At 40.0% G+C, this 16828-nt stretch overlaps 1 protein-coding gene across 3 annotated transcripts in view; it reads left to right on the top strand.

Annotated features, from left to right (window-relative positions):
* The window catches only part of CRYL1 (crystallin lambda 1), a 57110-nt gene that overhangs the window by 20407 nt on the left and 19875 nt on the right, over positions 1 to 16828 (top strand). For all 3 annotated transcript variants that reach the window (XM_051609402.1, XM_051609420.1, XM_051609411.1), the window contains exons 4-5: positions 6287 to 6448; positions 10029 to 10223. In XM_051609402.1, the coding sequence (XP_051465362.1) occupies positions 6287 to 6448; positions 10029 to 10223 (357 nt within the window). The remainder of the gene's footprint in view (positions 1 to 6286; positions 6449 to 10028; positions 10224 to 16828) is intronic.

Genomic DNA, 16828 nt, shown 5'->3' with positions numbered 1-16828 from the left:
CACATACTAAGCATCTTTAAAGTGGAAATGACAGAAACACAGCATTCTGGATGCACCTGCACTTGGAGCAAATAGGTGCAGTCTTGCTTGGATAACTTCAGTAACCTCAACTTTGCTATTAGTATTGGGGGGAACAGGATTGGTTGCAGACTTGAAGGATTTAATTTGTAGAAAGATTATTTTAGCATAAGTGCCTTTTATTTCTGAAGTCACTCTTTTAATCATTATGATTGTTGTTTAGATGTGGTAAAATTATATGGAATAGCATTAGACTGTACAGTAGCTATAGTAATAGAGTTTTGAAATCTATGTATAATTTAATTAAATTTCCAAGTCTCCTTTTCAGATATCTTTAATGTCTGCATTTTTACAGAAAAGTTGAATGCTATTTAAAATCAGGTTCCTCCTTTTAAGTAATTTTGTTGATCTCGCTTTGTTTTAGAAATACGACTTTCTAAAAGGATTTGGTAGATTGAAAATAAAACAATTATACCTGAAATATTTTCTGGGAAGTTCTTTTTCTAGTGGATTATAAAGATAGAAGATAATGAATGTCTTTGTAAATTGATTAGGCAGAAAAACTTTCAGAAAAGCTGTTTTTCTGCGATTCAGAACTCAATGCTGTGAAGATCATGGCATCCTAAAATGGTTTTGATTGGGAGCTTAAAGATCATACAATTCCAACTCCCCTGGCACGGGGTGAGGACACCTCCTACTACATCAGGCAGCTCAGAGCCCCACCCACCCTGACCTTGAACACTTCCAGGGAGGGGGCATCCACAACTTCCCTGCGCAACTGTTCCAGTGTCTTGCCATGCTCACAGTGAGGAATTTCTTCTTAATGTCTAGCTTATTCTTATATCTGCCCTATTCCAGTTTAAAACTGTTACCTCTTATCCGTTTGCTACATGACCTTGTAAAAAGCCCCCCTCCCCAGCTTTCCTGTAGCCCCTTCAGGTACTGGAAGGCTGCTATAAGGTCTCCATGAAGCCTTTTCTTCTCCAGGCTGAACAACCCCACGTCTCTTAGCCTGTCTTTGTAGGAGAGGTACTCCAGCCTTCTGATTGTCTCCCTGGCCCTCCTCTGGACTTGCTCCAACAGCTTCATGTCTTTCTTATGCTGGGGGACACCAGAACTGGTCACACTGTGGGGACACACTGAGTATACGCTGGGTCTCACAGGAGCCAAGGGTAAGAATCCCCTCCCTTGATCTTCCTATTTCCACAAAAAGCTGGATGAAATGTGGTTCCTATCACAGGAATGCTGACGATTCAGGTTCAGCTTGTGAGACAGTTTGGTGATCTGAAGGCTGCTGTTACTTGACTCTGGGAACTGTTCTACAAAAGTGTCTCAAAATTGCCAGCTAAATTATAGCACTGAAAAACTGAGACCACTTAACATGCTGTAAATTACATGCATATAAATAGAGGAACAGAGCCAGGGTTTGTGGCATGTTTGGAGATCCTTGCTTAACTGCAGAAGATGAAGAGCGTCCTTGTAGCAAAGTAGTTATGGATTCTAAACTATTTACCTGCTACTTGAAGCTCTTGAATTTACTGAGAAAAGGAAGTCACAAAATTCTTGAAAATAATTTTCTTCCTCAGTATGGTTTGGCAAGGCTACAAGGCATTGTTGCTGTAGCAGCTGCAGCATGGCAGTGAAGTGCAGCTTTTGGGGATTAAGTGATGCAAGATTGAAGGTAGGAGAGGATAGCTGCCTAGGGTATTGGTTACATGCAGTGAGCTAACGTGCACAGAGCCCTGCCTTGGTTTGAATGAGGAGCCATTTGAGAGCTTATGGGTCAGGATTAACAGGATCAGCAATGTGGAAGACATGGTGAGAGGTGTCTGCTGCAGATCTTCTGATCAGAAGGAAGTTGCCTTCTTCAGGCAGCTGTAAGAAGCCTCACATTCACAGGCCTTTGTCTTCATGGTGAGGCTTCAACCACATCAATCTCCTGTGCTAGAGCACAGCACAGGTGGCCACAAACAAATCAGGAGGATTCTGGAATGCCTTCCTAGTAACAGGTGGTTGAGGAGCAGAAGAGGGGGACATGCTTTGCTAGACCTCATACTTAAAAACAAGGAAGTACTGGTTAGAGGTGTGAAGGCTTGGGAGAAGCCTTGTTACAGTGAACATGAAGTGGTGGAATTGAGGATCCTGAGAGGATAAGCAAGAGAAAAAATGGGATCACAGCCCTGGACTTTGTGGAAGACAACTTTGGCTTGTTGAGGCAAAAATTTACTTGGAAGAACCCTGTGGCATAAGATATAGCCCTGGAATGAAGAGGGGTCTAGGAGAGCCCAAGCTTGATCTGCCTTTGCTTCCAGGAATTTGTATTATCATAAATAGTAAGATGGCCAGGGGAAGAAATGGTTTATTGATAATGTTTTGAATATGAAGCAGCCAGAATCTAATCAAAAGGTTGAAACTCATAATTGTGTAGCTGTGGCCTTCAAACTTCAAACTGTGACAACATCTCCAGGTGCTCTTACAGAAAGTGTCTTGCTTGTTGATGAGTGGTGGTTAATCTTTTACATTTTTCATGCTAGTGTAAATATTTGTATTTCAGCTTATACTGCCATGCTTGTATAGGACAAGACCGTTTATTTTAGGGCTGTACCACTGTGTTGCAATGTTTTACTTCAGGCCATGCTTTGTTTCTTTCACATCCCAGTGCTAATAAATCCACAGCCTTGACAGTGATTCTCATTGCTAGTGTAAGGAGTAGATATTTTGCAAGGTGACGTTCTGGGGAATATTTTCCTAGAAGGTGGTACAAGTGAGTTGTTACCTTGGTATATCTGAGAATGGCTAGGAAGAACCTGGGCAGATGCCAGTATTTAAATATAGGTAAATGAAGTTGTGCTGTTAGAGGAGCATGGACACGTGTGGGAGCACAGATGGTGGATAACATGGTGGGAAGGGCCTCTACAAAAACACAGTCACTGGATTTAAACAGATGAAACTCCCTAGCTTTCCATGTGTTGGCATTCAAGGGGTTGTATTATATGAGTGCAACTTATTAATTAGGGTCTACTAGACCTCCATCAGCTTGTCATGTTATCAGTGTTGTCTGCTAGGGAGAGAGTCTAGTACACGTTTATCTTTGTATAGTTCTTTAAAAGTTTGTAGGCTGGTCAAGTAGCTGCTATGCGTTCTCTGAACCATGTATTTGAATAATGTAAAACCTAATACCTTTAAGTCTTTAATTGAGTACAACTCTTCCAGGAGGTGGGTTTCAAAAATTAACAACTGTCATATTTTGATCAGTCTTTTAAAAAAGGTATATATAATTAAGTTTGAATTGGAAGTCAGATTAGCAGCAGCCTTGTTCAGGTGCTCAGGCCTTAGAATAATGGTGTACTGTTTGCTGCAAATGAGATGGGTGATCTTCTCTACAAAAAGAGCACAGAAATATACAGTGTCACTTAAAATGCGTAGAGCTTTATGCTAACCTGTTTGCACTGATTCTTTGAGAGAGACTGTGATAGCTTTACAACTGTATCTTATCTGCTCACTGTTTGATCTTCTTTTTCTCAGGGTAAACAGAATAGCTTCAGACTTCATTAGGCTCCATAACTGACAGCAAGTGAGGTTCCTGTTTAATGGATTGTTCAGAGCTTAGTTTTCCCATGTTCTTCAGGGAATTCGTGTCTCTGAGAAAATAATTGCATGCTTGATGAGGACAGAAACTTTATTACTGTGGTCCAACAACCTGAATACAATTGTGACACTATATGAGAAACTTCAAGCAAATGGGCCATTCAGAAACCTTATGTAACTGTGGCAGGCTTGAGTTTCCAGCAAATTTGAGTTTGCCTTTTTGATTATCATCTGATGGGAGAAGAGGCTTAGAGTTTCAAGTTCACAATAAACCTATTCAGAGCAACTCTTATTAGCTTGAACAGTATCTGCAGAGTTCTCTTTGGCTTTACTAAAAGAAACTATTTAAACTTAACCAACAAGCAGGGATCCTGGAATTATAAGCGGGGTATCATTTTGTTTTGATAAGGCCATCTATTACTTTAGGCTCTATCTGGAGTTCTTAAATGACCTTGTTTATCTCTTTTGCATCATAGAACTTCTAGTACAGTTCATGCAACTTGCTTATTTTTTAAGACTTCAGATTCCTTTAACCCATTTACTTGGTTAAAAACTCTGGCTCTGGGCATTCCTGCCACAGAATTTGTCTGAAGCTGCAGGTATTAAATGTAAATTTTGGATTATATTAAATGTATAGCCTTTTCTCTTACCCTTGTGTGCAGTTCAGCGTACCAAGCAGGACAGAATGACATGCTGACAGGTGAGAAAAGGTTAGAGTTGGAAAAGAGCAGGTGTTTTCTGTGTTTTAAAGGAAAAGCTGAGGTTTTTCAAGTTTGGGATCCTGTTTGGATTTTTTAAACCCTTCATCAAAAACCCAGAGAAAAAGTTGACTTTGTTGTGTTGTGTTGTTCTTGTAGCCGGAAGTCTTTCCTGTTGATTGTGGGATCCACTGTAGTTATTTTGTTAGTCTGACTTCAGTACCAGGGAAGCTGATGGAGCGGATCATCCTGAGTACCATTATGCAGTACATGCAGAACAACCACATGATCAAGCCCAGTCAGCATGGCTTCATTAAGGGCAGGTCCTGTTTGACTAACCTCATCTCCCTCTTATGACAGAATGACCTGCTTATTGGACAAGAGAAGGCCTGTGGATGTTGCCTACCTTGACTTTATCAAGGCCATTGACAAGGTTTCCCACAGCATTCTCCTAGAGGAGGTGGCTGCTCGTGGCTTGGATGTGCGCACACCTTGCTGGATAAAAAGCTGGTTGGACAGCTGAGTCCAAAGAGTTGTGTTCAATGGAGTTAAATCTGGTTTGGGGCCAGTCATGAGTGGTGTTCCCCAGGGCTCAGTGCTGGGGCTGCTCCTGTTTAACATCTTTACTGATGATTTGGATGAGGGGACAGATTCCACCCTCAGTAAGTTTGCAGATGACACTCAGCTGGGTGGGAGTGATCTTTTTGAGGGTAGGGAGGATCTGGAGAGGCTGGATCGATGGGCAGAGGACAACTGTATGAGTTTCAATGAGACCAAATGTTGGGTCCTGCACTTTGGCCACAACAACCCCAGCAGCACTACGGACTTGGGGAGAAGTGGCTGGAGAGCTGCCCAGCAGAGAGGGACCTGGGGGTGCTGACTGACAGCAGCTGAACTTGAGCCAGCAGTGTGCACAGGTGGCCAAGAAGGCCAATGGCATCCTGGCTTGTATCAGGAATAGAGTGACCAGCAGGAGCAGGGAGGTGATCCTGCCCCTCTACTCAGCCTTGGTGAGGCTGCAACTCGAGCACTGTGTGCAGTTTAGGCCTCTGCATTGTAGGAAGGACATTGAGGTGCTGGAGAAGGTGCAGAGAAGGGCACCCTTTAGAGGTCTGGAGATCAGGTCTTATGAGGAGAGGCTGAGAGAGCTGGGGCTGTTCAGCCTGGAGAAGAGGAAGCTGAGGGGAGACCTCATTGCTCTCTACAACTACCTGCAAGGAGGTTGTAGTGAGGTGGGTGTTGGCCTTTCCTCCCTAGTGACTAGTGATAGGACAAGAGGAAATGGGGTCAAGTTGTTCCAGAGGAGGTTCAGGTTGGATATTAGGAAAAATTTATTCACAAAAAGAATGGTGAGGTGTTGGAACAGGCTGCCCAGAGAGGTGGTGCAGGCACTGTCTCTGGAGGTGTTAAAAAAATGGGTGGACATGGTGTTTCAGGAGATGGTTTAGTGGTTAGGGGTTGTAGGGTGGACAGTTGGACTTGGTGTTTCTGAAGGTCTTTTTCAACCTTGATGATTCTGTGATTCTATCCTCCCATGTCCTTGTTGCTCCCAGACTGATGGACTTCTGCGTGCTGTCCTTCAGGCAGCTCCTGGGGAAGATTTTTACATTCTAGTGGCTGTAAATTGTGGCTCTTTCATTCATTTCCATCTTAGAGAGAATATATTTTCTTTATTCCTCCATACTCTTGTTTGAGTGTGTGTAAAAGTCTAAATTTTAAACAAAGCAGAATAATTTGGTTTGGGGTGGTAATGTGGTGTGTGCTGGTCTGCCTTCTGCTATAGAGAAACTCTTCGACTTTCCATTTTGTGTATGTGGGAAGGTATTCTTGTGTTACTGCTCACTGATTTAGCTAGGTTAATGAAAGTAGATGGTTTGTGTCGAGTTCCTTGGTGTCAGTGAGGGATCAATGAAGTCTGTAATGTATGGATAAATACTATTGAACTAGACAACTTCTAATACTGATTTTTGTTTTTATTCCAGGAGTGTACTCCAGAGGACCTGGAACTGAAAAAGAAGATTTTCGGTCAGTTAGATCTTATTGTTGATGACAATGTTATCTTGAGCAGCTCGACCTCTTGTCTCTTACCTAGCAAGTTGTTCACTGGCCTTAAACATGTTAAGCAGTGTATCGTGTCACATCCTGTAAGTATGGCAGCACATTTTGTTTTTGTAGTAGTACGTATGTTTGACTAAACTGCATCCCAAACTCTTCCCTGCAGACTGAGAATTATAGAAAGATATTTGGAATGCTTGTGTTAGTGTGCAGGGACCTGAATTTTCAGAAAATATTTTGTTTGGTCGTTCTTTGAGCAGAACCTCAAAATGCTGAAGGGCATCTGTGAGCCTCTGTAGAGGTCTGTATGGGGCTGCCAGACAGCAATTTGTCTCATCTGTGCTCAGTATGGAAGAGCATTTTGTCTTGATCACTGGGATTCTTATTGCTTCTGTTTTCCACTCCTCAATAGCTAGTAAATGTTAGCCTATGCTAGTCTGGTGTTTGACAGATCAGTTGAAAGGACTGTGGTTATGAAGGTCTGCAGTTATCTGGAAAAAGATGCTGCTCTGACATCTGCAATTTGGGAACTACTTGTCTTTCCAAGTGTAGTGTCAGTTTCCTAGTCATGCCCAGGAGTGGCAGTGTGAACACCAAAATACAGCACTGCTTTACTGTGACATCTCTACCTGTGGCTTAATGCTGCAGTGCCAAAGTATTTGGTCAGACCCTTTCTGACACACCTCCACCAGCACCATTGTACCTTGGGGTTATTGGGAAGCAAAAAGGACAAAAGAATTGGTTTCTTTCTGTATATTTAGTTTTCATCCCCTTTTAATACATAATTTTTTTAAAAGGGTCAAACTTCAAAATATATATCTGTGCCTAGGTTTAGCTTTTCTCCAGTCTAAAATTCAGTAGTTCCTTATCTTATATTTCCAGATAGTAACTTTCTGTAGTGCAAGAGATGCTGTCTCTTCTAGACTTCTGATTTAAGTAACTATAGCTAAGATTATTTTATTTTTTTTTAACCAATTCCAGGGCTTCTGCCTATTCTCTGACTGTTGGTCAGTCTTTGATTTTATATTACTCTTTCTTACTATTTTCCCAACTTGGTATGTACCAGTTGACTTGTTTAGTCTGAGCTGCAGTCTTCATAGGAGCCACTTCTGCAACTAGGTTTTACCAGATTTGGAAAGGTAGCTAGTCTCTGTGTAAGCTTTTTCTAGGCTGCTGTTGTACGGATATTTCTGTTTTCCAAAGCAAATACACTGGAGTGCCTTAAAATGTCTAATTGTTCTGAAATGGTTTTGCCATCCAGCTGAGACTGTTTTCCTAGTAATCTCAGCTTCACTCAAAGAAGAGTGTACTGGAGAAGCTGTGAGCCAGTGTACTCTTTCAGGGGCATATCTGCATCTCTTATGTCAGGAAATATGCTGGCTTTGTAATAGTTACTGGCTTTTGGTGTTTTCTATTTCAATAATGACCTTACTAACATCTTGAAGACAACAGCAGAACATGGAGAATGGTGGCTGTAGGAAGTAATCAGCCTAGGAAGGCTCTGTGAAAACAAGTTTTGATATGCCAGAAAAAGTTAAAGCTAAAGTTGTAAAGCTTCTGGCATAGGTGAGCATGTTGAGGAGAAATGAAATGCTGAAAGGGTAGAAGGAGCTCATCCCTTTGCTTAACATAGCAATAGGTTCAGTACTTAGAAAAAATAAATCCAGTCCCGTAGCACAGCTGTGTGATAGAAATTCATGCAGTACTTGTAAGTACAGCTGTTCTCTGCAAGCACTTGCAGTATTGGTAAAGGTCTGCAGAGTGTTTCCTTTCTCATGTCCTGTGTATGCCTGCAAGGTCATGCAGCCAGAAGGAATGAGGTAGAGGAGACAGTGTGCCATTGAATAATGTCCCTTGCTGTACAGGAAACCATACAATCAAATCACTGTAAAAATGTATTCAGATCTATCTTTTAAATTTATTATCTCTTTTATTAATTCCGCTACTCCTGTTGCAAGTTGTGTCTTTTAAATTTTGTTCCAATTTTATTAACAGTCCATCAGATTTAATTTGATGTTTGTTGGTAGCTTTTGTGTAGCTTAACTATCCCTCTGTGTTTGTCATATCCTTTCTTAGCTTTCATTTTGTAAGGCTGAGTAATGTGTAAGCTCATATGCTCCCTGAAGAAGGGCTTTGCATTCCTCTTCAAATTTTAGAAACCTTCCACCACCCTCAGTTTTATCCATGTTTTACCACTTTTAGATTTACCAACGTCTGTTACCTCATTCCTAAAAAACTGTCGTCCTCAGTGTGCTCGTGAACACACCTGTATACTCCCCATGCCAAGTTCATGAAATAGAATATTTCAATAAGATGATTGTCAACACTGTTCTTGGGAGAAATTTATAATAGCCGCAGTCTCTCTCAACAATTAACTTGTCCTCTTCCTGATTGGAATCTGTGATATACTTGAGGGTTAGATAAGGCTTCAGAGAACTTCTTGGTCCTTGAAGTGGTTTGCATCTTGCTAAATTGCCTGGCACCAGACCTGCAATGGTGTCCAGCATGCCACTCTCAGCACCGGTGGTGGCACTGACAAGGAGGCCGATATGAGAGAGTTTGTTGAAACACAAGGCATTTTAAAGGGGTTGAAGTAAGTGTTTTACATTGGTAGTTAAAGCAGATGTAGCCTACAACAGGTTTTGTGTTGGTCAGACCCTACTGTAAAAGGAACCATGTAAGTACTGAAAAGAGAACATAGAGAGGGGAAGGACTGCGTGCATCTTGCTGTGATCCTGTACTTGCATTTACATTAGCACAGTTAAGAGTGTTTGACTATAAGGGAGAATGGCAAAAGAATGGCTACATAATTACCATCCTTTAAATGTCAGTGTTATTTCTGCTAGTAAGTTATGTTAGCTCCTTCTGCTGCCTGGAAACTAGACTGGGAGCTGAGTTTAGCATCTGAAGAATATGGCTGCAGGACTGCTGCTTTTGTAAAGGGCATGCAGGCAGTAACACTATGACCTGAAGACTTTTTAGCTGTTAGTAGGATGTTCTTTAGAATTGTTTTGTTTATCTTTTCAAAAATACATTACACAAAGGGCATGACTTGATGAGAAAATACATTTAGGAATAGTGAGAGAGAGGTTTTGTTTGTTTGGGTTCTTTTGAAGTAGGTACAGTGTTTGAAGGTAACCTGTTCTGAAGCTTTTTCAAAGTATGTTTTATGTGATATCTATTACTGCATTTAGCATATATTTGCAGGCTTGGACCAGTAGCAGTTTGTTTATTAAGTGTTGTATCTTGCAGGTGATGTTTAGCAATAATTTTGTTATAAGTACCTGAATATCTAAAAGGAAACGCCTTGCTTAATTTGGAAAGACAGGTGGTGGCCATATGTCTTACAACAAAAAACAGCTTCAATATTGAGATAACATTGGTTACTCAAGTCAGTATAAAGTGTTCTAATACCATTTGAATGCTATAATCTTTAACGTAGCTCCATGAACTTTGCCGGGCTTAAAATAGAGTTAGATTTAATGCAAGATTACTTCTTTTAAAATTTTGAATTAATACAGCAGCTTTTATTGGATTGGTGAAGTCTTTCAGGGTCTAAAGGTCAGACTTGCTGTGTATAGCTAGTAGCAAGCTATAAAGATGATTTCTATGAACTTGTTCTGTTAATCTGTTAATAGCTGACATTCTTAATTTGTGTTTCTTTTTGAGGTAAATCCACCTTATTTTGTGCCATTGGTTGAAATTGTTCCTCATCCAGAAACAGATCCTTCCGCTGTAGAGAGAACATATGCCCTGATGAAGAAGATTGGTCAGTCACCTGTCAAACTAAACAGAGAAGTTGAGGGGTTTGTTTTGAATCGGCTCCAGTATGCAGTGATAAGTGAAGCCTGGAGACTTGTGGATGTATGTATATTTATTTTTTTTCCAGCTTCTATACACGTACACTGCTAGTTTGATAGATTTGACAAGTTAAATTTTCTATAATTTTGTCATCTTTGTTAAACTGTCCCTTATAAGCATGAAATATATACCAACATGTAAATTAAAAACAGTAAGAATTGTTGTGAGTTATAAATAGCAAAGACCGAGAAAAACAAAGTTATATGATCATAACTATCTTTTATCCTGCTTTCTTCTCAGAATACTGTCATTTTCAGGACAATCAAAAGAACAACTTTAAAAGCACATAAATGAAAATACTTATTTTGCTTCTTTGTAGGTTGTCTAATCACTTCCTGTTATTTTCTGAATGTTGCTGGCCTACTCTACAGTGGTTACGAAAATACTATTTTCTTTCTGGTTTTTCAGTAACTGCACTCATAAGTTCAACGGTTATTTGATACTTGTAGTTAAAGACAGATTCCTCCTCCTCCTGCCCATTCAGACTACTAGCTGAGAATAATTTGTTTATCCCCCTTCACTTTTTCCCACAGTTGCCTCTTTTGTGCTGCAAAGTCTGATCTTTCATCAGGAAGAGCTGAATTATGAGTCTATTGCTGTTCTGTTGAGAAGAGATTCAGTTGGGCTTGAGTTGGGCTTACTTTTTTGTCATGGAGAGTGTTTTAATTTTTTAAGCTGTTTAGAACAACCGTGCACATAAATAAGGTGATAGTGATATATTGTAAACAAAGTAACTCTTTTTCCAAAGCAGTATCTACACATGGTTGCTGAACTGTTTTTACTTATCTCTAGATAGCTTCCATTAGCAGCACAATGTTAACACTATAAAGGAGGAGGTGAATAATAATAAATAAAACAATATTGTTATGAATGAACCAGTCTTCTACTGGAGATGTTTCTTTAAACTAAAAAGTTTTTGTTATTAAAGCTAATAAAAATTCTTAAGTATATGGTAAGCAAAAACTCTTCAGAAAGCTGTAATAATATTGAAAGACACAAGGTAGAAAGGTTAGTGAGCTCTAAATTTCTTTTTAAACCCTAATAACCCAAGATTAATAATAGGTTTTGAGAAAAAAAATGTGAAAATTACTACTAAAAACATGAACAAGGAAAGCAGGTTCCCAGTGAAAAAGGTAACTGAGCAGCAGTGTTCACTGCTGAGGAGATTCCCACACTGTAACCTTTCCTTGAAAGGAAAGGATCTGATGTAGAACAAGTCGTGCTAAGGAAAGGATTTTTGGAGCAGAAAAGAGTAAATGAACAATAGCAGACTGTGAAGGAGAAATGGAATTTATCCTAGAATCCCAAATATGAAGTTGATTAAGTACTGATTGAAGTACTATTTTACACACCAACAATATAATACCACAGAAATAGAAGTTAGCACATAGTCTGAGCCTTTCTTATAGAGTTCAAAGCATTGTTGGGAAACTGTGGACCAGGAAGTCTATAATATGTAAGCATATTGATAAAATACACGTGGCCAGCAGTGCCTCAAAAATATAGTAGGATTCTTTCGTGTCTCTGAGAGCCATAAACTGAATTGTGGAAGTCACTGCTGTTGAAACCTAGGATGCTGAAAATATGAAAGGGTTCTGGGAATTTTTCAACACACTCCTGTTACAGGAAAAGCATGCAGAAGCAACCTGCAGCTGTTGAAGTTTCACAGACTGGACTGCTGGAAGCTGAGGCAGTGCGTGTCATTGAAAGTATCACTCTTTATTTTAGTCTTCAGTTATGAAAAGAGTATAAGAACACTTAATGAAAAGAAGAATTATAAGAACACTATTTGAAAAGCAGTATTTATTTGAGATGAACCTGTATTGACCCTTTTTGTGTGTGTGGTGGTAAGTGGGTAGTAACAAAATAGTGCTTGATGCACTGAGAGATAATGAAAGTTACTTTTGTGGTGAATCATCAAAGCTTCCAACTTAGTTTCTGTATAATTTCATTGCATTGCAGGCAAGTACACATTTAAACTGTAGCAACTTTGGCTGTATTTCTATTCCAATAGCTTGAACAAATAGTGGCTATCAAAGGTGTATAGCTTCAGCTGTGTGACTTCAGGAGACATGTTGCCTTTGAAGGGAAGAGAATCACTGAGAGCTGCAGGCCTGGGGCATTTTCAATGTTTCTACTGTTGTGCTGCCAACTTATTAATTTTTACTGCAAGTTATGATCTTTTGGTGTTTCCAGTTTCAAAGTGGGGAAAAATACTTCTTGCTTCTAATTGTAAAGTCACTTTTCAGTCCTTATGGTTGAAAATGTCAGCCTCCCCACCTCTCAGTCTTTGAGAGGCTCTTAAAAATCAAGTTTTAATCACATGGATTCCTTCTGGTAACAAAAGTTTTCCTTACCCTAAGAAGCAATGGGGCTGGAAGACAGCTATTAACAGGAGGGACATATTAATAAGCATTATTGTCCAAAATGACCATACTACTAATCCTTTTGTGGTTAGATATGTAAGTTGCATGTGTTGGATGAGGCAATCCAAGTCAAATGGATGCTGAACATAAAGATTCTTATGAAATTATTTAAGAACAGTTCTATATTACTTCTTACTATTGTAAAGGAACAATGAGAGAGAACCATAAAACATAATTGCAAATTTACTTGTTCTCTTGGTGGTTGCAAAGGTCTGAAGAAGTGTATTTGTATGCCTACAGTTACCTGCCATAAATTGATCAGTACTTCTATTTCTGTTAGAAGTTTTATTTGATTTTAACATGGTGAGTGCTTGAGAAAGATCTGTGGTGTTGCTGGAGGATTGTTATATTTGCACTGCAGTGCATCCTTTCTTTGCCACATAAGATCATAAATATTCCAGATACAAATGTGTGTGAACCAGGAGAGAAACAGAGCAGCAGTCTTCAAGTGTTCTGAAGCCACTTGAAAGGATCTTAAATGAGCCCCTTTAAACATGTAAACAACTATCTGTTTGTTTGAGGACTTTGAGATGCAAGCTTGAAAGTTCTTCTCTGTGTACTTGTCTCAAAAATATTTACAGTAATGGCAGTGGAGTGATCTTACACATTTGCACATATTCTTACATCAAAGTCCAAGTACAGACACCTTTGCATGGACAGTCTTAGGGTTTTGTGGTTTGGTTTTGGTTTTGTTTTTGTTTGGTTTTTTTTTGTCAGTTATGCTTATTCAAGAAACTAGTGGAAGCATCTCCAGTAGAAGTGTTAATATACTGTTAAAATAATGCATTGGTGGTAGGACAGACATGCAGGTACAGCTGTACTAATGACAGTTACCTGGAACACTTTATCACAAGTGGACTGAGCAGCTTGCAAGACTTTAGTTCCCAAATGTAGCCCAGCAACTGATGACCTGCCAGTCTCTCTTTTATTTAGCAGTGCTGTGCTAGGATGTGTGATGGGCGAGACATGGGGCACGGATCATATGATTTGAGTAGGGCTCTAATGCAGAGCATCAATGTGGGGCTTTATAGAAAGCAATGTGGTTAAATATGGCTCCTTGCTGGATGCTGTGTGGGGCGTACTAACTTATGCCATGTGGGTCAAAGAGTAGGAGAGGCTATGACACTGCACAAATCTGAGGTAAGGCCCTGCCAGCAGATTGGGTTCAAGCTCAGACTCCATGTGGTGCTCAAATTGTATGTGGGTGTGGATGCTGGAGCAGAAACAGAAGTGTAATTGAGCACAAAGTAGTGAAAGTAGCAATGAGAAACCTGTGTATTGGGATACAGTTTGTGTTTGCCAAAAGTGCTGGGGTCCCCAGGAGCATGCACAAATACAGGCTGGGCAGTGAATGGATTGAGAACAAACAGCCTTGAAGAGAAGGACCTGGCATAGTTGGTCCATGAAAAGTTCAACATGAGCTGGCAATATGCACTTGCAGCCCAGAAAGCCAACAGAAAGCCCCCTTTATTCTCCTCCTCTACTCCACTCTTCTGAGACCCCACCTGGAGTACTGTGTCCAGTTCTGGGGTCCCTAACATAAGAAGGACCTGGAGCTGTTGGACCAAATCCAGAGGAGCACCACAAAGATGATGAGAGGGCTGGAGCACCTCTCCTATAAAGACAGGCTGAGAGAGGTGGGGCTGTTCAGCCTGGAGAAGAGAAGGCTCTGGGGAGACCTTACAGTGGCCTTCCCAATATCATTAGAATAATCTGTAGACAGTAATACACCTCAAACAGCTTTCTCTGTTACTCCCTGTTACTGTTTATTTACTTTCTCCTGCCTCAATTGACAGTGGACACCGGTGTGTCTTACTTTGTAACTCCTTGGAGCAGAGACTGATTGCCTTGATTTGCCTGGGGAGCACCTTGTGCACTGCTGACACTATTACTTTTGTACTTTTAGCAGTACCAATACATTCTATACTGTCTTGGGATTTTGTTGCAAGAGTGTTAGTTAAATAGCTTGACTTTGTCTTGTTCTGAAGGTAAAGCTTTGTTTGTCTTAATTCAGAAAATAACGGCCAAAGCGTTTCACAAAAGCTTAAGATCAGAAGTTTCAAACCTTACTCTGAGTATCTTGGACTGTGCATTTACTGTGGATTACTGAGTGGAAGCTGATCTTCAGTGAAATATTTTTCTAAGTGTTGCCTGGAATTTGCAAGGAGGTAATGAAATACAGCTGCAGATAGAGAGGAGAACATGGCAGTTTTTCAACCCTGATCTAATTTAGGGGTTTCAGATGCTTTTGGGAACCTGCTAAAATTATTTTATGTGATGGATCAGAGCGTAAGTGTCTTAAGAGTCTCTGTTTTCCTCTGTATAAGCTTTTCATACTGTCTTAATGTTTTTTTGTTGTTTTTTTTTCTGTAAAAGTGGGTTTTCTTTTAGGTTATAGTCATTGCAAAAAACAAGAATTGGAAGCCCTGCCATTTTCATTAATCTTGTGGAAAATAAACAGTCATGGTTTGGCTGTGTGTCCATTTTAGTTTGTTTTCACAGCAATTGGGTGCATTGGCTTCAGTCCCTAATTTTTGTACCTCTCCATTCTTAAGTGAATAGCTTGGCAATCCTTAAATGCTGGCAAATATTAATAATTGTATTATAGTGTTATCCAGTGGACCATTCCAAAAGATCAAAGATAAGGTAGAGGGTTAAACATGTAGTTACAGTGCCCTATAAAAAGAGGGATATCATAAAAGGTTTTTAAAGGGCCAGGGAGAAAAGTAGTGTTGAAACCAAGTGTTTCTTACAGAGTGAGGTGAGTGAGCGTGCCATGGAAGAAGGAAGAAAAAGGTCCGCAAAGTAAGGAGGTGTGGAGTGTGTAGGACAAAAAGTTCGTCAAACCTGATGAAATGGAAAGAGAAGGAGCCTGTAGAGGGATCCAGGAGATAAGTCATATACTCAAAATGACAGGACTAGAAAAAGATTTCATCAGGGCGTGGGTGGAAGGGACATGATTGAAATGCTGGTGAAGATAAGGGTGTAACAAGCGCTGCTGAGAGAGAATGCATATATTAGTGGCAATCAGGAATAAAAAGAGTACTGGATTTGGGAGATACAGAGGATGACATGGCAAATTTGGAGACAGAAAATGTGTGATCTGGGAGGGAGTAGAGTCCAAAATAACTCTATAGACAGACTGGAGTAGGAGAACATGATGAATTGGTATCATGAGAAAAAGTAAGATTGTTTTTTTGACATGTCACATTTAGGGTGATTACAAAGTTGGTGACAGAAATTGTGATGTGGGTGTGACACTTGGATGTAGAGACTGTTGATTAAAACCAAGCAGGTTGCGTCAGTGTCTAAAGTTAGAGATGGCAGAACTGCCAGAGGTTTTTGGAAAGGAGAAAAAAGGTTCCCTGCAGAGTGAGAAGCACTCATAAAATACTGAAGGAGCATTAGGACAATACTGTGGCATCACAGGAGATTAAAATCTTGAGGAAGATGAGATTGTTGTATGTAAATGGTGTTGTAAGAAGTGTGGAGGAGTCTGAGCTAGTATAGATCTTGAAGTTTGACTGGCCATTGGGGTCACTGAGGGTTTTGGTGAATTTATTTTAAATTAAGATCTTAATTCTGTAGCTGTGAAAGCTTTTGGTGAACTCTTAACATACTTCCTTTTCCCTCTGACAAGTGCTCAAGGGGAAGGCTTTTAAGAAGGGCTACCCGGGATGAGGAGGGTGAAGAATCTCCTTGGGAAGCTTGTTTCATACTTAGACTTAATGAAACTAGGTTGGAACTAACTTGTTTGCTTCTTAGCATAAACACCGATCATTGTGGAAGACGCTTTGCTGACCTAGCACCCACCCTGCTGAATCATTCCAACTTACAATCTCCTTAACATAAGTGGGAGTAGGGTTATTCCCCAGGAGAGGATGGTCTAACTTGTTTGTCTTTTATGTGTTTTTAATTTCTGAAAAAAAAAAAAAAAAAAGACTTCTTTTTAAGAGGGTCTGTGTGACAAGGAGAAATTGAGCTTGTGTATGGAATAATATATTCTGCAATTGGAGGGATCTGTCGTGTTATCCTTCTGGTAGCTGCAGTTTTCCCTTTTAAGCAGCTGTAGTCAAAAGGCCGAGAGCAAAGCATTCATCTCATGATTCTGAAGGCATCTTGTCTTCAACTGTCAGTATTGAAGCTGAGAACTATGATACCAAACAAAATAAATTGTTTTTT

Source organism: Apus apus, chromosome 1 (genome assembly GCF_020740795.1).
Source record: "Apus apus isolate bApuApu2 chromosome 1, bApuApu2.pri.cur, whole genome shotgun sequence".
NCBI lineage: Eukaryota > Metazoa > Chordata > Aves > Apodiformes > Apodidae > Apus > Apus apus.
The sequence above is the reverse complement of the archived record's forward strand: the minus strand, read 5'-3'. Positions and strand labels throughout refer to the sequence as shown.